The 20,152-nt window shown below is 41.0% G+C and overlaps 2 protein-coding genes across 4 annotated transcripts; one reads left to right on the top strand and one right to left on the bottom strand.

Moving 5' to 3' along the window:
- Window positions 1–51: 51 nt before the first annotated feature.
- Window positions 52–18,274, top strand: BLZF1 (basic leucine zipper nuclear factor 1). 3 transcript variants are annotated; one of them, XR_013922923.1, is made up of 8 exons: window positions 52–122; window positions 1,998–2,054; window positions 3,102–3,541; window positions 4,210–4,409; window positions 6,021–6,149; window positions 6,736–6,955; window positions 7,780–8,844; window positions 18,184–18,274. XR_013922923.1 is itself a non-coding variant. In XM_080354886.1 (7 exons), exons 2-7 carry the CDS (start codon window positions 2,036–2,038, stop codon window positions 7,951–7,953), a joined length of 1,182 nt encoding a protein of 393 aa, XP_080211012.1. In that variant the 5' UTR covers window positions 52–122; window positions 1,998–2,035; the 3' UTR covers window positions 7,954–9,191. The 3 variants fall into 3 exon arrangements, 2 of the variants coding, with proteins under 2 accessions (XP_080211012.1, XP_080211013.1); XM_080354886.1 differs by lacking the exon at window positions 18,184–18,274 and having other exon boundaries at window positions 7,780–9,191; XM_080354887.1 differs by lacking the exons at window positions 52–122; window positions 1,998–2,054; window positions 18,184–18,274 and adding an exon at window positions 2,107–2,278 and having other exon boundaries at window positions 7,780–9,191.
- Window positions 10,492–15,999, bottom strand: CCDC181 (coiled-coil domain containing 181; the record flags this gene model as incomplete). The annotated part of the gene is made up of 5 exons (XM_080363769.1): window positions 10,492–10,654; window positions 11,108–11,262; window positions 11,917–12,063; window positions 14,368–15,345; window positions 15,862–15,999. The coding sequence occupies 5 exons, from the start codon at window positions 15,997–15,999 to the stop codon at window positions 10,492–10,494; spliced, it is 1,581 nt and encodes a 526-aa protein (XP_080219895.1).
- Window positions 18,275–20,152: the final 1,878 nt, after the last annotated feature.

Raw genomic sequence — 20,152 nt, 5'->3', positions numbered from 1 at the left:
GGCCCAGCGATTGGGGCCCGTCAGCCGCCAGCGCTCCGCCCGCCGCCGGAAGCGGAAGTTGGGAAAGGTGGCGGATGTGGCTGTCGTGGGGTCTGCAGCAAGCAGCGCTGCTGAGCGCTCCGGTAATGTTCCTTGGGGGCCCGCCGCCGCTCCCGCGGGGCGGCCCGGTCCGTCGGGGTGCTTGGGGCGGCCGGGAGTTGCGGCCGGCCTTGTGGCAACAGGGCTGGAGCTCGAGGGCGGCCGGGGCTGGGCTCCTGGGGCACCGAGGCGGGCGGGGGAAGGGCTCGGTCCGGCTGTCAGGCCCGTTGCGTTATTACCCTTTCTCTTGGTTGATACCGCTGTGGTCTGCGAAGCCTCTTTTCCAAGGCAGTGGGTAACGTGCAGCTCTGGCTTACCGGCAAACTGAAGTGAGAGGGGTCACCTCGACCCTGGTAGCCGAGAAGAGGCGGGGGTCGAGTGGCGAGAGCTGGCTCGGTGGTGATTTTCTAGTGGTTTACTCGTGGGTCGTGACTCAGCTGTGTTAATACAGGATTTCCTTGCGTTGTGTGTTGTGTGGGGGGTTGTGTGGGGCACGGTGTTAGCTGAGAGGGGCTAACGATTCAACCAGTGAAATAATTTTGCGTATTGGAATATAATAAAAGGGGCATGTGTTTGGAGGCTTAGATTGAGACTTTGAAAGTAACAGAACAATAGGAACAGTATCATAACATGAACATTGAAGGACCAGGATCATCAGCAGGTGGTCTCAGATGAAGCAGCTAAAACCAAATGCTCATTATCAGTCTTTTGTTGATTATTTTGGTCTCTATCTGAGCAGGTACATCTTCATCATCCTCATTTTCCTCAGATGAGTAGAGACCCTCAATAAAAAATTAATGAATGGTAGTGTCTAGCACATCAGGGTATTAAATGAGTAAAAATATAATTCCAGCTGTAGAAGCAGTGGGTAGCAAGATGTTCCCATGTTTATAGTTTGACAAGTCTCAAGGAGAGAAAGTTGTTTCTTTTATCTTCTGGTCATCAAAAAAAGATAAAGCTCTCTTCCAGAAAACAAATAATGAATCTAGAAAGCTGGCAGTAGTGTGCTTGCTGCTTTTCAGGGCAGAGAGCTGTAGCAGTGGAAGTGAAAAAAAGTTGTAGCTAAGCCTTTTCGGTTAGTGGCATAACAAAAGAAAGCGAGGATTTTCTGAGGTCTCCTTTGAATGACATGGAGAGCTAAAGCAAAACACAGGGATATGGCAATCTAAAACTAATGTAGTTAATGGCAGATCATAGAAAAGAGGGGCGAGTGGCCTGAGGAGTTGAGAGTGGGTGGACCTGTGGATAAAGGAGGCAATGGTCAATAGCATTGGTGGATAAAGGATAAAATGGGCCAAACTGCAAGTGAAGTTTTACTGCTGGCTTAAATTAAGCACGTGCAGCCACTCGGGGCACCACCACCTGCTTTCGCTGGGGATTGGCTTTGTTAAAAAAACCTGCATTAGCAAGTAGAACTAAAGAAATTATGCAACAGTGCATTTGCCATTGTTCCCTGCTGACTCTTGGTCTGCTTTAAGGACAGTGTGGGATTTCCCTTTCTTGTTGTTCTGTGTTGACCTTAGGTTTTTCCAGCACACTCCAGCTGTTGTACTCTGTGAGTGTTACTGAATTTTAAAGGGTAAGATGAGGGCTCACTGAAAAAAGGAGGGACACCAGAAGAAGAAATTTGAGGAAACTGGAACTGGGTGAGGAGTGAGAGATAGGAGTTTAAGTCCAGCTTTTAGTAAAAGAAGAAACAAGTGCCAGAAGTCTCACAGACCACCTTCCTTTAACTCTTTGGATCCTGGTGTGGTTTTATGATTTGGGGTTGGTGGGTTTGTTTGGTTTTGTTTTTTCTTTTGTTTTGGGTTTTTTACTGTGCCACTGAACTGGAGTTTAGAGGTTGTACTAGAAAACAAGGTAAACTAAGATTGTTACTGTTACCTTGCTAAAGATTTTTTTTTTCCCTTCCTCCCCAGACTTACATAGTTAGGAAGAGCTGACTGCTAAAGAAAAAATGACATCTCTAGAAAAAGGTAGGTGATTTACTTGATATGTAAGCAGACTGGATTAAAATTAATTTAAATTCTAAAGACCAAAGTTACACTGTATGCCAGACTCCATTCAGTTAAACTTATTCTTTTAGGAAGTTATTATGTGACTTCATTTTTGCAGTGAAGACAAGAACTGCCTGGATGGAACACTTCATTGAATATGAGTTTTTAATCCAGCTTTGTATTGAAAAACAAGTTTGTCACTGGTACTGTCACCTGTCTGTGCACTTGTCTGTCAGTCCTCCTCTAGTATTTAGAACATGTTGGTACTTGAAGCAGGGCAGTATAGTGACACTACTACAACACTTCTCATGTTACTGCCACAGTATGTGTAGCTATATTCTAAGAAACTTCTGTGCTTTCACCCATTGTGAGGAAACTTTACTACAATAATATTTAATTGAGTGGAAAATTAGCGAACTGAAATCAAATGAATTTCAGTAAATGTTATCATGCATATTGGGGAATTGAGAGCAGAATGCAGCGTTACTAGGAATACTGGGGTCTGATTAGAAATTAAGCAGAACTGGATTGCTGGCTTTTCCTAAATGTTAGCTTGGACAACTAAAACACATGGTAGGTAGTATTTAAAAGTTTGCTAAACTTCTTACGGTGTTAGTAGCTATGCAGCTAATTTGTTTAATTCTTGCTTTTAAAATGACACTCTTCTGATTCTGTCAGCTCCCAAACCCTGATTTTGCTTTCAACCTGTAAGTAATATTGTCAAGAATTTGTTCCATACTAGCTCTTTTTTATGTCTGCATTTAATTGTGTATGGTAGCACAAAATTAAGGTGAATACAATTCAAGTCAAGGTTTGTGTCTTGTACTATTAGTATTTATGAGCAATACGCACTTGAGTAAGGCCTTTTCTTACTTGTGCTTGGTAACTGCTGCTGCCAAGGACTAGTTTACACGTGCAGTTTGCAGTTAAAATCTGTAACTTTGAAATACAGAAATTAAGGGTTACAGTGAGATGATAACAAAGTGAAACGTGCTAAACTTTCCCTCCGCTGTTCCTAAATTTTAGTTGACGATGCCTCATCACCCATCCGAGGACCTGGAGATGGCATGGAAACAGAACAGACGACTGAATCGGTGGAAGTAATGACTGGAGCCAACACTGCAAACCATCGCATCCACCACAGCCCACATAAAAAGACAGTTTCTTCCTTGAGTCCTGGAGTTCTGCAGCTAGGGAAAATACATGCCGATAAATCAGTGGAGATTGAAGCTATTCGTATATTAGTCCCCAAAGCAGCTATCACCCATGTAGTTCCAGCAAAAAATGCTAAGGTAGCCAAATCAGTGGGACATAAGGGAGACACGTTACATCAGTCAGATGGACCCTCAGATCCCAAGAAAGAACAGATAGAGCTGAAAAATGCAATTGAAAAGCTAAAGAATTCAGAAAAGCGGTTGTTACAGGATAAAGAAGGTCTCTCCAATCAGCTACGTGTACAGACAGAGGTAAGAAATTAAAGTTCGTTGTTGGTTTTTTTCTCTCACGTCTGAGCTGCTTTGGTTTATATAGGAAGTTTGTGAATGCAAACAAAGAGAACTGCTGTGACACTCTAGCCTTTAAACAAACAGTTTCCCTTTTGGAATTTATCAGCTAAGGTACAGAGTTGAAGTACGTTTTACTACTTCAGTGCTGCCTCTCTGACAACAGATACAAGTATTTAAGACTTGAAGCCAAGAGAAACACATTGGAGGGATACAGGGAAATGTATCTTTCATGAGAAAAGATTTTATTCCTCAACTCAACTGCTGAGTTTAAAATGGGAGTGACTGTAATTTTCTACATCATATAATCTGTGGATGTCTTGTGTAATCTTTTGGGTTTTTACTGATTCAGGATGTGAATACTGCTGAAACTTTGTTTCTTGTAGCAGGCATTCATTCTTCTTCTTTGGCCTCCATTAGAATTTAAACGATGTGTTAAATGTGCATTAGTCTCAAATGTTTATGCTTACTGGATTGGACTGTGAGATTTAATATACTCTGCATTGGATGCTTCTCATTCTGAAAAGAGGCAATTTATTGTTAGCAATTTGTACTAATTTGCATTGAATTCTGGTAGTAAGAGTTGTTTAATTCTATATTGATAGTTACAATACAGTCTGGTCTAATTCTAGGTGAATCGGGAGCTGAAGAAATTACTTGTTGCTTCTGTCGGGGATGATCTACAGTATCACTTTGAACGGATGGCTCGTGAAAAAAATCAGCTAATCTTAGAAAATGAAGTCCTGGGACGGAATATGTCTCAGTTGTCCGAACAGCTAGAGCGCATGTCTATACAGTGTGATGTGTGGCGAAGCAAATTCCTAGCAAGCAGGTATTCCCTCTTACAGAGCTGTTACTACAGTGTTCTCCTTCAGTCTTTTATTACATATGCCCATTGCAACACCTGGCAATGTGCTTATGTACACAGAGGACAGCCACAAAAGCTATATTGAAACCTACTATGAAATCTGAGTATGCAGAAAAAGGTACAAAGAAAGTGAGCTCCTTGTAAATCTGAATAGCTCTACTTTTCAAAGGTCATACAGTGGGTCCTAAGCTTGCTAAAATCTTAACTACAGTTCTTGTTAACGCAGTGAGAGAAGTTCTTAATACTGATGGACTATGTGCAGTCTAGGGTTTAAAAATGACTTCCTGGACAGCTGTCTTGCCTTAAAGGTAATTAGCTTGATTTTTCACCCCAGTCACCCAAGTTTGATACCATCATCAATATGTGAAGTTGACTTGGTTAAGAAATCTGCTGACAATGATTCGGGGATGTACTGGGAAGGGCAACTCAGCATGGGAGGAGAGAGTAGGGGCACCTTTTCATTAAGCACTGATTATATTACTGCTAAGAACTCTACTGTTACTTCTATAACCATAGAATAATGGGTAGGAAAATTCAGAAGCAAATCTTAAGCTGATCTGAATGTAAAAATCTCATTTGACAATGGATTAGACTTGTAACTTGCTAAGTGTAGTTGTCTTGCCTGATAGGTAAATAATGCTCTAGGATTTTTAATCTTTTATTGTACTTGGATATAATTCACTAAATTTTGGTTATGATGTTTAATGTGTATTGCAAAAAAGCCTTATTGCTTGAAGGAAATGGTAATAGAATACAGTGTCCTCCCTTTAATTTGCTGATAGTCCTAGCCAGGCAAGTGATACTATTGTAATTGTTTCTTTAGCATTAACGGGAGTTCTGAGATCAGGGATGCAAGTCCCTTCTAGGAATGACAGTGTGGTGATGTGCTTGGAGGAACACTCTTCGATATTATAGTATTCTGGTTTGTTGAGATCTCAGATTTCTAGCTGGTAGTTTTTCAAATGTCATTCTGGTTTTTGCAGTTGCAGTATCACAGGCATTTGAAATACCTGTTTGAGGGGTCTGTGTCAAGTCTCATGGCATAGCAAAATATGAGAACAGATGTCTCATTTGTACCTCTTAAATGCTCATATCTGTCACATATAACATCTAGTTATTGCCCTTGAGAAAGAGGTGAATGAATGCAGTCTGTAGCCATAGCTGTCACCTTTAGAAATGAGTATGAAAAGATGTGATCACAGCATACTTGTGACAACTGCATTAGTAAAACAAAATGTATTTAGCTTTATCTATCAGGATGGTTGTCCACCGTGTTCACTTACTGAAGTTGTTTTAGAATGTCTGTTACCAGATTTATATTAAGTGACCTAAGATTTTTTTTTTTAACTCTGCAAGTCAAAACATGATCTTACACTTCTGTTGACTGTAGTTGAACAGAAATTGCTCTTAATACATGTGCTTTGTAATACGGTTGATAGAGGTCCTGCATGGGGGGTGGGGGATGAGAACACCAGCTTAATATTTGAAGCTGACAAATTACAGTCTGCAGTAGAATGAAGGTGGCTTTCAAACTGCTCACTTACTTACACTACTGATTGGAGATTTCTTTTGCAGGGTTATGGCTGATGAGCTAACCAATACCAGAGCAATTCTTCAGCGTCAAAACAGAGATGCACAAAGTGCAATCCAGGACTTGCTGAATGAACGTGATCAGTTCCGTCAGGAGATGATTGATACACAGAAGTATGATTTTTCTAATCCGGACTGCCTCTGTGCAAACTTTTCATTTCTGTCACTCTATTCTAGGCCAGAGAAGAATCAAATCACTTTCCCATGTTCCGGTGATATTCAACAAAAAATAATGCTGTGAATAGTATGGTTGCTTTTCAGTCTCAGAGCTGAAAAAGCCAAAGTAGCATTAATTATTTTTTCATCGTTCCCTGGAGGTGTGAGGTGGCAGGGGTCATATACTGTGAAACTGACATCCCTCATCTCCTTAGACTTTGTCTACTTTATCACTTACTGTCTTGACTTCAGGGCTCTTCTGTCTCCTTCCAAAATATACAGATTCTTCTGCCCACATTGGCTTTTTAATGCTTATCCTGCTAGATGTAAAAGGTTTCACTAGTGTTAAAATACTGTGTTGATAAGGCTTTGTAGTAGAGAATAGCCTGTTTGCCTCCTTGTTTTAAACTCTTGGACTTCCTTTTTGGTTAACATTGGACTTGTGCTGTAAATCTTAGGAAGAGACTATTCCTGTGAAGTATGCTGTGTGCTGATAGTATAGAGGACAAAAATCACTGTGAGTGCTTTTTTCCTGTCTGCACAGGCTGCTGGAGGAGCTGATGGTTTCTCTTCAATGGGGGAGACAACAGACATACTATCCTAATGCCCAGCCTTACACTACAACAGAGCTAGCAGCTGTGAATTGTAAGCTAGCCAAAGCTGTAAGCTCACATCTTCTTGGAAATGTTGGCACTAACAGCCCAAAAAAGACTTCAGCAGCTGTGGAATTTTGCAATACTCCTGCTGAGAAAATGGCTGAAATGGTAAGAACTCTTCAATCATCTCAATCTGTCAGCACAGTTTTCTTTCTAGAAAGAAATGTCTTGCTTTGTGTGAACTGCTTAATATCTTGCCTTTTTAAAAAAAATATATGCAGGGGAAACATGCTGAATACAGCTGTCTGTTTCACTCATTTAAAAAAAGAATAAGCAGAGCAACTTAAATAATATGATGATACATACTGGTTTTTTTCTCTATCCCTAGCACCGCAAATGACTGAGTTAAATCTTTTTAACTCAGATTTCAGGGAAAGCCAACTGAAAATATGTAGTTGAGTTTAAACACTAAGTGGGAGAAGAAGCCTAGTTCAGGTAGGAGTAAGTCATAACACTTCAGCAGTAGTTTCTGTTGCCCTAAAAATCAATTCTGCTGGAAGTGGGTGGAAACACAGAGAGAAGCTGTACGGTTATCTTTTCAGATAAGGTTCTACTGCAGGAAGCTTGATGTTTAAATAGGAAATTAGACTAACAGTTTAGTCTGGAAGCAATTGAGTAACTGTTGAGCAGCTCAGTACCTAGTTATCTGTGGTATTCTTGCCTGGTTTTGCTCAACTCTGCTAAAAATATTAGAATTTTTTTTATTGTCAACAAAATCATACCTTGGATTTCTGATGGACGTTTCTAATTTACAAATACTACTTAATGTCTTTCCATTGAGGGTCTGGATAGATGGATTTTAATTTTCAACTTGAAAAAAAAAAAATTGAAAATAACTTGGTGTTGAGCAGAAACTCTTCCTAGCTGCTAGAGAATGATAACCCCATTAAACTTAATAGATATATGTTCATTCTCAACTTTTCCATCCTTAGGTGCTATGTGCACTGGATCCAGCTGCATCAACAGAAGTTTCTTTTTCTGAGACTTCTCCATCCTCCTTCCTTTCCACAAAGAAGAATATTGGAAGGTTTCACCCATATACAAGATATGAAGATATAACTTTCAATTGTTGCAATCACTGTCAGGGAGAGCTGGTAGCCCTTTAAAAGCACTGCCCATGCAATTGCACATGCATTCTTTCCGAAGAATTACACTAGTTGATGTTCAGCGGGCTCCCCTTTTTCCTATTTCTTTCCATAATGGGTGGGTTTAACATTAGAAATTATGGTGTTTCTGCCTCTCTACCTCTTGAAGTTAGGGACTGACAGCATTTCCTTAGTCTTTGGGATACTTCTACTACTTCTTAGTCTGGAAAACAGCTTATTTTCTTCTATGAAGGCAAGACCAAACGTTATGCTGGTCCAGTTTGTAGAGTGTGGAAATGACCTTGACTACTTACGGTTTACAGTCTTATTAGCAAATCTTGATGAATTTCTTTTTAGAGGGAGACAAAAGCATAACTATACCAAAGTAAATGAAGTGCTAATAGGTTATGAGTTTAAAAAAAAAAAATGGAAAATGGTAAGCTCCATGCTTTTTTAATCTTAGCCAAGGTGGTGAACTGTCCCCAAGTCTATGTTCAGCCTTTTAAATTTAGTAATAAAAAGGAATATGTGCAATGATTCTTCATAGATGTAAGTTTGGAAAGTAAGAGCAGAGGCAGTGTTGCAGCCCTGTTGGCAAGAAGGGGAAAGAGCTTGAATGAACAATAGCTATAATATATAAATAGTAACCGGTTTTAAATGTATTCTGGAAAACTCTGCAGGGTGAGATTATTCTTATGTCTCCATAAAGCTAAAATAATAATGGCTTTTCCATCTATTTATATTTCTGGAGTGAAGCTGTTGCATAGCTGATCCTCAGCAAAGACAGACTGATATACCTCCTTTATTACACAGTGTTGAAACCTGATCTAGTATTGGAACATGGTCCTTGCCCAAGGTCTTCCTGGGTGTTAGGGAAAGCTGAAGCTAAGCACTAAGTTTGCACAGGTATTGGTAAGTTGTTTTTTTTTTTTTTACTTGTATGGTTTTATAACTTGATACAGGTTCTAAGAGAAATTTTAGCAGATAATCTGCTGAATCCAAAGAAGCCTATTTAAGTTTCAAATGTAAAGAGGAAAGGTAGGAGGATGAAAATACACATTTTAATTTCTTAGTTTCACTCTCAAATGTTATCTGGTTTGGGAAAGGGTTTCTGAAATGGTTGCTTTTACCCAGTTTTCCTTTGAATCTCATACCATGCTCAGAATATGTAAGTTATAAGTTCTTGCTGTTCCTGGCCATGCTTTGGTTTGTATGAAGCAAACCACAATAAACTTTCTTTGCTTGCTTTGAAGTTAAAATTTTGGATTTAATATAGCTGCATTTCCAACCCTATTTTCTCTGAAGCATAAAAGGAAACTTGAACTGTAAAACCCTTCACTCTACGGGTCTGAAGTAATGAACGAAGAAATGGTTCCTTTATAGGTTACTAAATTAAGAAGATGCTATGAACCTTTAGAAATTTTCCCCTGCATTTGCTTGCTAGACACAAGAAGCATTTCTTGCCCTTCCCATCAGGGGAAAGTACAGGAAGGAGGAAGATACCTGTTACTTATGTTTCTCATTATCAAGTGAAACTTTCATTTTGTATCCCTCCCCTTTATCTATGCTGGTAAAAGCTGTGACACAATACCCTCTGGTCAAACGCAAGTATTCTCGATATGCTTGTAACTATATCTCCAAAACGGTATGAGAAAAATACTAATGGCAAACTTTCTTTGCATCTGCTACACTTTTCTCTGCTACCGTACTTCTAGAAAACATTTTGAATGTGGAAAAATGGAAGAACAAGGCCAGATTGTGAAATCTGGTGGATATGTAGCTGGACAGAATGTTCGTCATCTTCCACTAACTTTGATTTCATGAGTGATCTCAGGATGTTCTCTGACAAGAGTTCACAATTTAGCTGGGTGAAGTGATATAATTTATTATAATAAATTTAGTAAACATGGACATGTATACAAGGAATCCAGCTTCCTTGATATTGGTAAAGGTCATCATTCATTCAGCCTTTTAATTTCATAGAATAGAAAACAACTAAATAGGACTCACAGAAGTTTCAGAAACTACTGCACATTTCACATACATATTAGCCTTCCAATAGCTACTTTCCCTGAACTAAAATAAAAGAGTTGTCTGGTCTAGCCAGGATTAACAGCTTGTCAGCAGATGAATAGAAAGTGGTACAAGAAACAGCATTTTCCAACAATGTAACACCTTATATAGTCTTTATCACAAGCAGCAGCAAACAGCAATATTAATACAGCATTCAAATTCAACATTTTATACAATAGCCTGCATCCGGGAATTCATGGTGGAGTTGAGTATAAAGTGCCTTTTAAAGGCAGGAACCCTGCATATAGATCTCATACTCATTTAGATTTGGTCAAACCAAGAAGATCCCTGAGTAATACAGAAAAGCAGGCTTTTCAACAAAATTACAAATAAATAGGTAGTAAAATCATTGTCAGTGAAGGGAATCGTTACACTTGCTTGAAAGCTTTAAAAACACCACAAAAATCAGTAGCTGTGAAGAGCAAAATCTCAAACCTTAAAAATTAAGAAGGCTGACACCAAGAACTCGGGGATTACATCAAACTTTCAACTGTAATAGTCTGTAAAGCAAAAGGATTTAGGCTCTGAACTAATACAGTAGATGTTCTGCAGCTGTTTTGCTCTTCTGGCTTCTAATCTAAGTTGCCTTGCTCTCTCTTTAGCAGCTAGTTCTTCCGCTCTTTTTTCTTCTCTCTTTCTTTTTAGCCATCTGTGGAGACAGAAACAGGATTAAAAGTACTGACAGCTGCAAATCAAAGTTTTACTCCACCTGCTCAAAGGAGATTTGCCCCCATATAACTAATCACCTTGTCCTGTAGGATAAAGTTAGGTATTGTGGCTGAGCCAGTCTAAAAGCCTGCTGCTCCTGAACACAGGAGGTACTACTTTTCCATCCCTATTCTCCTGCTTCTGCACTCATCTTAACCTTCCTGCTTTTGTTGAGAGGATTTGATTCATGGACTCAAGATGGGTGGGCGGGGAATATTGGATTAACTTTCTGCTTGTTACATGAACTGAATCAACCCAAGCCAGGTCCATAGCAGGCAAAAGGGACACAACTACAGGACTACAGCAGTAAAGACGTAGCATGAAATGGCTACAGTCTTAAGCTGATGGACTACAAAATTTTCAAATACGATTCCCTAGGAATGACCATACTCACTCTTTAAAGGCTCTGTTGCATTCCTCTGTTCTCGGAAAAACAGCAGTTCCTTCAGCTTGGCGTCTCAACATTTCTATCTGTTTTTCTCTCATGTGTTCTTGGTGCTTTTTTTTAAGCCATAACTTGAAGGCTTCTTCTGGATTCCTGTTCCTCTCCTATTTTTAAAAAAAAGACATATATACACAAGTCTTATCATTAAATGACCTTTATTTTAATCATGTTATAATAATTTTTTGAACTCTGCTGGCATCTCCCATCCATAAAACATACTTTATAAGCAAATTAGAGCATATACTAATCTAGCATGGAATATGTACATGAGCAAGCATTCAAACCACTAGGTTTAAAAAAATACTAACTGTAGGTTTTCAAGGCCATCACTGCAGGCAGAGGTACTTTAGAACAGAGCATCTGAATCTTCAGGTTTTAGGCAAGTCACGTGCATTAACTGCTTGCCAACATGTTCTGATGGTAAGGAAGGTACTTGAAAGCATTTTTTGGCTGTTTGTTCACTGCAGGGTTCAGTCAAGCCATTCTCCTGATAAAAAGGGGCATCCCTGTGTCTCCTGTGATACTAGAGCGACTATGTTCATACATGCAGCTTCTATAATGCAAACCACCCTGCCATGCAGAACAATCCTGAACATGCAAGTCAATCTAGCTCTTCACTGAAAACAATGTAGCAAAACCATTTCCTATCACTGTAACTTTTCATATGCTTAGCTAAGAACACAGGCTTAGAATGCAGGCTGGTTTTCCTATCTAACCAGAGCACTACAGATCTCAGTCCTACATTAGGGAGATCTTACTTTGGTGTTCAAGTCTTCTAGCTCCTTTGCACGACGAATTCGCCTTTCTTCTTGCACTTGTTCTTTCTTCTTCTGTAACCAAGCTTTGAAAACCATCTCATTCTCTCTTTTCTTCTGTTCTTCTTGTTCTCTTTTCCTTTCTTCTTCCTTGAATGGAATGCAAAGTGAATAAATTTAGTTTTTAAGAGAATCATAATCTGCAAAGGCCTCTGTAGACAATTAATAAGCCCTTTGAATTATGTGTGAGACACACACAAGTACTGATGAAACAGGAATACTCAAAGACTGCATCATAGTTGATACTGCTTCTAGGAAGAAACAAGTTTGAGCACCTCTGTGGTTCATGTTACATTCAGATACTCTCAGTCAAACCGTTTCTGTGATTACCTCCACTTCCATGATACATCTCAACTCAGACACTGCGGTAGCAATAGGTGAAGACTTTGAAAATTAAGCCTGCACAATAGCTCTGATTGGCTTAAAAATCACTTTAAACTGATACATTTTAAAAATGAATGCAATTCTCAGGTTTGAGTTGCCTAAACCCTAAAGGATATTCAACTACCTATGGACTGCAGGCACTACCCTTTTAAATAAGGATTTTAATTTTTTTTTCTGGACACAAAGTTGTAATGTATTTACTTAGAGAGTATTAGTAGCTTAACACTTTTTTACAAGTTTACAAAGGAAATTATTTTTACAAAATTGAGAAAAGTTTTTGTAGTTATTAATCATGCTTTAGCTAACAAGTACCTAGAAGGAGAAAGGTTTTCAAACAATGTTTCAGAAAGCTGATGAGAACATTTTACCAGGTATTGATTCTCTTTGACACAAAAGCTACAATCCCCATTCCTTTCAACACTCAGAGGAATCTATTACTTCTTGCAAAGAGATGACATTTCTCCCACCTACATACATCTTTAAGACTATCCTTCAAATTTACAATGTGTAATTTACTGAAATGAAAGAAACCCCATCAAAATGAAGCAGATGGATTCCAGTAATGTCAAGAGATGTTTCATGCCTGTGAAATCCATCACAGAATGGAAGAACTCCATTCAGGAATGAAGAAATAAGGTAATGCATTCTTACCTTTTCATAAGGCAGCCAACAGGGGAAGAGATTTAGCACACACTGTTAGGAAAATAACCTTCCTTACCTCCACCACACTACCTTTTATATTAAATATGCAGAGTGTGGTGTCAAGAGATTTAGTCTTGTGTGTACAAAGACGACGCACCAGTAACTCTTTACGTCTCTTACCCCTCGTTACTGAGCTAAGCGTCAGCAAACTTTTCAGATAAAGCAGGCTAGACCTATTTCCATGGGTGGCAAGCAACTTTGAAGCCACTTAGCCAGCTTACTTAGAACATCATGGCACAGAAAAATGGTATATGCTTCCATGCTCTTTTTATAGAGCTACACACATCTTTGGTAAAGATTTCTGAAGTTCCTGCTACAGCTGTCAGAGGATGACTCTCCATGAAATGTTTGTTTTTCTGATTAAGGAGCTGAGAAAGATTTAAAAGGGTTTTTTTTTTCCAAGTAATAAGTAAAATACTGATTCGATTTTCTAATATATTTTTTTTCTTTTAAATTACTGCCCTTTATAGGTATAGGAAGAACAGCCTCACTACTGGGAATATATATTTTTTTTGTCCTTTGCACAGCACCCAGGTAAAGTGAAATCAGAAGGAAAAGCAGTATCCACCAACAGAAAAAGGAGGAAATAACCTACTTTGCAACAAACTCATTGGGAAAACTTACAATACTCGCTGATGCAAAACTTATCCAGAAAAAAATTATCCAGTTACATTATTGGTCAATGTGACTTCACCTGCATGCATTTTACACAAGCAATAAGCCATCCCACTTTTTAAGTCAGCTGTATCTTCCATACATGTTAAACATACTCTGCTTTGTTCATAGTTCTCTGTCATTCTCCTGTGTAAATCTTATTTTATGACTGAACACTCTCCCAGATGATAATTGCCTATTACATACTTCATGAGCACCCAGGTGTGCACCTGCATTACTATGGTTAACATCCTGCATTGCAGTGTCATCTGTGGAGATGCGATACCACGTGCTACATTCCAGTAAACAGCGGGCCTGTAATGGAATCTAGGCAGAAGGAGAGTCAATAAGCAAAAGCAGTACGTACAATATAGCAGAAGAAAGCCTATTTATGAAGGATATATTAAACAACTACTTTATTTCTCCTGTAAGCAAGGCATGACCCTATGCCACTGTGGGTTTGGGTTTTTTTTCTTTTAAGGAAACCAGTTTTGAGACATTCTGTAAAAATTCCAGAGGATTATCATTATTACTATTATCATTGTTGCTGCCCCTTTTATCATGGAAAAATGGAGTAAATGCCCTGAACATGTGGTCTCTGTGAAGCAGAACAGGACAGTCACTGTGATCTACTTGTTGCCTCTATATTTTTACCTCTTTCCTCAGTTTTTCTTTTCTTTGTTCTAACTGCTTCCGCAATTCCTTTTGTCTGGGAGAAAGACAGTAAGTGGAGCTTCTCACGGGCACGTTTGCAGACTGCACTCTCTGTGGAGTCTTCTGTCTTCCCAGACCTCTTGCAGCATTGACAGCAGAATTTGGACGACACTTAGGGTTAGGTGGAGGCTTAGGGAAATTCACACAATCTTCTTGCCCAGGAGAAAAAGAATGTGCTCCTGGTCTTACTGGAGGTACTTCCTTCATTCGAGAGACAGTGTCAAAAGGACTGTAGTGTGAAGATTTTGGAGACATATGTTGAGTTTCAATATCAGTAAAAGAAACGCTTATAGGGGGCAAAAAGCCCTGGCCTTCAAAATCACGTAAACTTAAGAGTTCGAACTTCCCATCTTTTTCCACTAGGATTTTACCATCGATCTTTTCCTCATCCTTGCCAGCATGTGGTGAAAGTGATGTGCTTTCCTGTCCCATTTCATTAGAAATATGCAACCGAGATAGCCTATTTGAAACATCATCTCTTCTTGCAAGGTCAATTTTACAAACTTCAGCATCTTCTAGAGGAGGAACTTCAAGATCCACCAGCTTATCCTTAAATTTTAATTTCCGTTCTCGGTTCTGATTCACAGGAGCCTGATTCTCCAGGAGTTTGTTGGCTTCTTCAATCTTTTCCAAGATGTAACGCTTTAGTTCTTCATCCTCGTCCTCATCCACTTCCTGCTGGTTTTCCAGCTTGGATTCCTGGATAGAGCTTTCACTATCAGTATCAGATACATGGTACCTCTGTTTAATATCAGACCTGGATTCCAAACTCTCTTCGTTGGGGGATCTCACTTTCACATCTACATCTGCCTGTGAAAGCTGATCTGGATTTTCTTCCATTTCCTCATTATCTTGCTCAAACTTGTCCATAATTTTAACAATTTGTGCTTCAGTATCCTCTTCATTTTTTTCAGGATTCTAAAAAAATTAAAATAAACTAGTCCCAACAAAGAACAGTATCAGAGAAAGAGAAAAGAAATAGCAAGAGAGAAGAGCAGTACTAACTACCCAAATTCAAAACAGGCTGTCAAATTGTGCATGTCATAACTAACAGCTTTTTTTGGAGCTAACAACTCTCCATGGTCATATCTGCACAAAGTTTAACTAACCATGGCTTGCATATTAAAGCATTCATTGACAGCATAAAACCCAAACATGTGTTGCACACACTGTTAAAGGAACCCAGAAGTACTATTGAAACAAAAATATTCTTTTCAATGAACACTGAATTTTCTGTTTTAAGGAAATTATAATAAAACTAACCAGTTTACTCAATTATTTTTCACTATAATTAATTCCAAACAAATTTCCTTGTCAAAATTTAGTGAATATACCTACACATTTCAAACCATATTTAATTTTGTGCTTCTGATCGCAAATATTACTCAATTTTGTCTTCTAAATAGGACAACTAGCGTTTAATTTAACAAATACCTCTCTTTCACCAAGATTTTCTTTTTCTTCTTCACTAGTTAGCCATTCAGGGTCTTTTTCAAAGTCATCCTCATATTCTCCACTTTCTGTTAAATCAACTATATCTGCTGGATCTTCTTGGTCTTCCTTTTCACTCATTTTGTTGATGTGTTACAGCAATGCTATAAAAATGAGAGGGAAAAAAAATGTTTTAAAACTCTAGTGACACACAAATACAGAACGTGGATATCTCTCATGGCACCCACATCCATCTTGTGAGCAGTATCAATACAACCACATTAGATAGTGCCACAGCACCTCAGAACTAAGCATCACTAAAGGTTTATAAACATGAATGGTTTTGGCATTTCCCGCTCCGACTATCAGGCGAAGATTTGAGTCAAAGCAAACTGAGGTGACTTACTCAATGGCTTGCAGAGAATCTCTGACAGAGCTAAGACTAGAACTCATGGTCTCTTAAGTATTAGTCTCATCCTTTAACAAAGAGAACACTGGTTTATGTTCATTATAAGTACTTCCAGATTTCATTGCTCCCAGGTGTGTTTTACGTTGCTGTTTTATATCTGCCTGGCCCATTTTCCTTTAAAGAAACCTTGATTTGTGTGAAGTTACTTTGCAAAGATGTAGGACACACAAGTCCTAGAAGATCCACACTATGGCTTACAGTGGATCAAATTACCAAAAAGCTTCCCATAAATGACACATCCAAATGAGAAGACATTCACTGGACTCTTGACAGGAACCTTCTCCTAGAGTGGCTAAACATTTATAAGCAGCTAGCTTTCAAACCATGTCACCTTCACTAGTATTAGGAATAAAGAAAGTCACACAGGCACCAATTGAGACTGCTGGGAAAAAAGATTAAGTTCTGGTTTGAATTTCTGAGGAGAGCAATAATGGGAAATACCCAGCAGGCAGTTAATCAGGCTGGATATAGTCATATTTACGATGAAACCAAAGAGAAGCCACTATAAGGATTGAATTTTTTAAACAATCATTGGACTGCATGGCACGCAGGTACCAATGGCTCCTAAGGGAGTGCTTAAATACCAGTGCTCGGGGGTCCAGGCTGACTGCCTGCACTCCTCAGCTCAGCTCACTCCATTGAAGGCATCTGTCTCCATCTGAAGACACGTGGAGACACACATCAGCCTAGACACCCGATTCTGCACTGTTTACAGCTTTAGCCACTCATCATTGCTTTCCTAATTCATTTATTACTGTTTACAAAGGGAACATAAATTAAGGAAATGTTGATTATTCAACATTCCTATTCTCTTTGCACCTCATGCTGTAGGCTGGTGAGCGCCACTTCTGAGTGTCTCTCTAGTAGGACAAATCTATGTCATTCACAACATACTACAAGATTCCAATAACAGCATTAGCATATGGCAACACAATATGGGATGTAAGAGCTCTGAGTCTGGATGGCCCTGGAACAGCAAGACTGCATGTTTGACAAGAGCACTGCTCTTTTAGACCTCAAAATTTAGTTAAGGTTTGTTTAAAAGGAAAGAATGGTAATAAAGCTGGGCACTTTTGTTGCAAACTTGTTTGTATACAAACTTTATAAAAACTGGTCTTTTTGTTTGATCCATATTTTGTTCAAGAAAATCTGATATTTTTTTTCTCCTAATTCACTTATTTTTAGCCACCACTTGCCACAAGAATCACTCTAGACTTCTCAGTTTAAATTTTCAAATTTGTTCAGACTGTTGCCTTGGCTTTCCACACCCTATTTCCATCATGTTTTTCATGCACCTCTTCTCATGTGACATGTAATCCCTTTTGCTTGGCAACGCCCCTTCATTCAAAAATATCCTTGGTTTGGGTGTGACATGTACCTGGGTTCCTAAAGAAATTATTTTGCTCTAGTACACATTCCACATGAAAGACCAATTTCTTTTTAATGTCTTCATCATTATGGTAAGTGGATGCAAAAGCTACTAAGCTGAACTGTGCCTTTGACAAAACATGCTCATGTCAGTCTCTGGCACTTAACACAAATGCTGAAAACTGTTCAGTTTATTTATGACATATAATAAAGGGCAGCAGCATAAAAATCAGCCTCTTCTGTTGTAACATAGTCATGGCTGAAGAGATAATTTCAGTTTAATGACCTTGTTTCCTAAATCCTGAATCAGCTTCTATTCTACTTAGAGTCTTATGGAGTAAAGATTAAAGTGCTTCAGCTTTAACAGGGACAAAACCATTCAGAAAATCTCAAGCCATCATTCTCATCTGCTATTCCAGTTAGTGGGGATATGCCGTGATTGAATTGTTCTGCAAAGCTTAATAACACCCCTACCTGGTTCTATCCAGGCACAGGCACAACAAGAAGAGAGATACTGTGACCGGATTTTGTTATTTTGCCCCTTTGTACCAAAACGTCCACACATGCAGATTCATAAACCCCAACCCAGCACTGTCGCGCTGGGGAACGTCCATCCCGGCGGGCGGGAGCAGCACCGCCCGGCTCCGCGTTTCAGCGCGGGCACCTTCTGCTCACGAACCTCGGCAAACGACGCTCCCCGCCGCAACGCCTGGCAACGCCTCCCCGCGATCACCACCAACACCCCGAGCCGGCGCGGCGGCCCCTCACCGGCCCGCCCCGCACTCAGGCCGGCCGTGTGCGGGCTGGCGGCGGCCTCCCGCGACTGGGCCGCCCCCAGGCCAAGCCGGCAGGTGCGGCCGCCGTTCCTCTCGCCGGCCCTACCAGCTCCCCGCGGGAGCCGGCCTCGCTTGCCTCGGACACCCCGCTCACCCAGGTCCGTGCTGCTGCTCCCCCGGTCCGGGGGGGACGAGGTGCCGGTGGCACCGCCCGCCGAAGCCCCGCCCGCCCCGCCGGTACGCCCGGCGGCGTTACCACGGTAACAACGGGGCCCGCCCCTCCCGCTCACCTTCCTGCGGCAACGGTCACCGCCGATGGTGGCCCCCGAGGACCAAACTCCCCCCCCCGCCCGCACCTTCTCCTCTGCCGCCGGTGCCAAGGCGGCTGCGGAGGCGAGCGCGCTCGCGAGGCGGCCCCGCCCCGTTGCCATGGAGACGGGCCTCCGCGCCGCGTCCCCCCCCCCCAACCCGGCTTTGTCCTCCATTTTCAGGTCCGAGGGGCCGTGGAGAGGAGGCGCTTTCCTTACCCTTTGCGTGCACAATTTCATTGAACGCTCGGAAATTAAAGCGAAGCAGAACACGGGATGGCGGGGGCCAACAGCCGCCAGCGTCCAGGAGAGAGGCAGCAGTGCGGCAGGCGGCTTTCCCCGCCCGGAGAAAAGCCTTTAAATTATTATGCTGTTAAATTATGCACCTGCTGGGGAGGAGCCTGAGCGTCGGCAGGTTTTATGTTGTATTATTCATGCTCCGGCTGGCGATGAGCAAAAGCTAGCGGTGTCAAAATTTGAGCTTTTGTTAATAAAGACAGCGCCGCATCTCCGAAGAGGCGCCTTTCTGCATTAATCAGACGTTGCTCCTATTACTTTGAAGTACAAAAAGAACTACAAATAAACAAACAAAACAACAAAAACACACACACAAAAAAAACACCAAAGAAACAAACAAAAAGACACACACACAACAGGCAGACACCCTAAATTAATTTCGTTCTGGAAAAAAAATGGCACCAAAAGCCACGCTGAGTTCCGTCCTGGGCATGGAGCAGGCTCGGCGGCAGGGCTGTGGGGGCAGGTGGGACATCACAGCCTCCTCTGTGGAGGACCAAACAGCCCTGCAGGCCGTGGATGCTGTGCCCCCGTGATCAGCAGTCCCATAACAAGCCATGTTACCACCAGACTCACCACAGAGCATGCAGATGGCTGACCATGGGCCGGAGGTGCTTCTGCAAGACACTGTCTGTGGTGGCTCTAGGCGGGGGCTGCCATGGGTGCAGCCCCCCAGGGCCTTGCAGAGGGCAGGGCTGTGCTGCTCGGCCTCACAGAAGCAACTGTGGTGTGTGAACAGCTGGCTAAACATGTTGATAACTTCTGAAAGCATTGGGATAAACGTAGTCACTGGTGTTGCCACCAGTTAGCAGAGAAAGCCGCTGGCTTGACCCTGCTAAGTGTAGTTCAAGGGGAAGCAGATAAGGTTGCTTGTTAGAAAAAAAATTATAAACCATTTCCAAATGTCGGCTCATGTTGCAGCCTCAACTCCCACCTGCAGCACCAGTGCAAGACCAAGGTATAAAGCTCCCAGCAAGCAACACGCCTCCATGGTCCCCTCAGCGCAGTGAAGGCAGCTCCTGGCAATGGGAGGCAGCCAACGCTGCTGGCAGCCCTCTGGGGTGACCAAGGCCCGT

This window comes from Nesoenas mayeri, assembly GCF_963082525.1.
Source record: "Nesoenas mayeri genome assembly, chromosome: 1".
Classification (NCBI taxonomy): Eukaryota; Metazoa; Chordata; class Aves; order Columbiformes; family Columbidae; genus Nesoenas; species Nesoenas mayeri.
The sequence above is the reverse complement of the archived record's forward strand: the minus strand, read 5'-3'. Positions and strand labels throughout refer to the sequence as shown.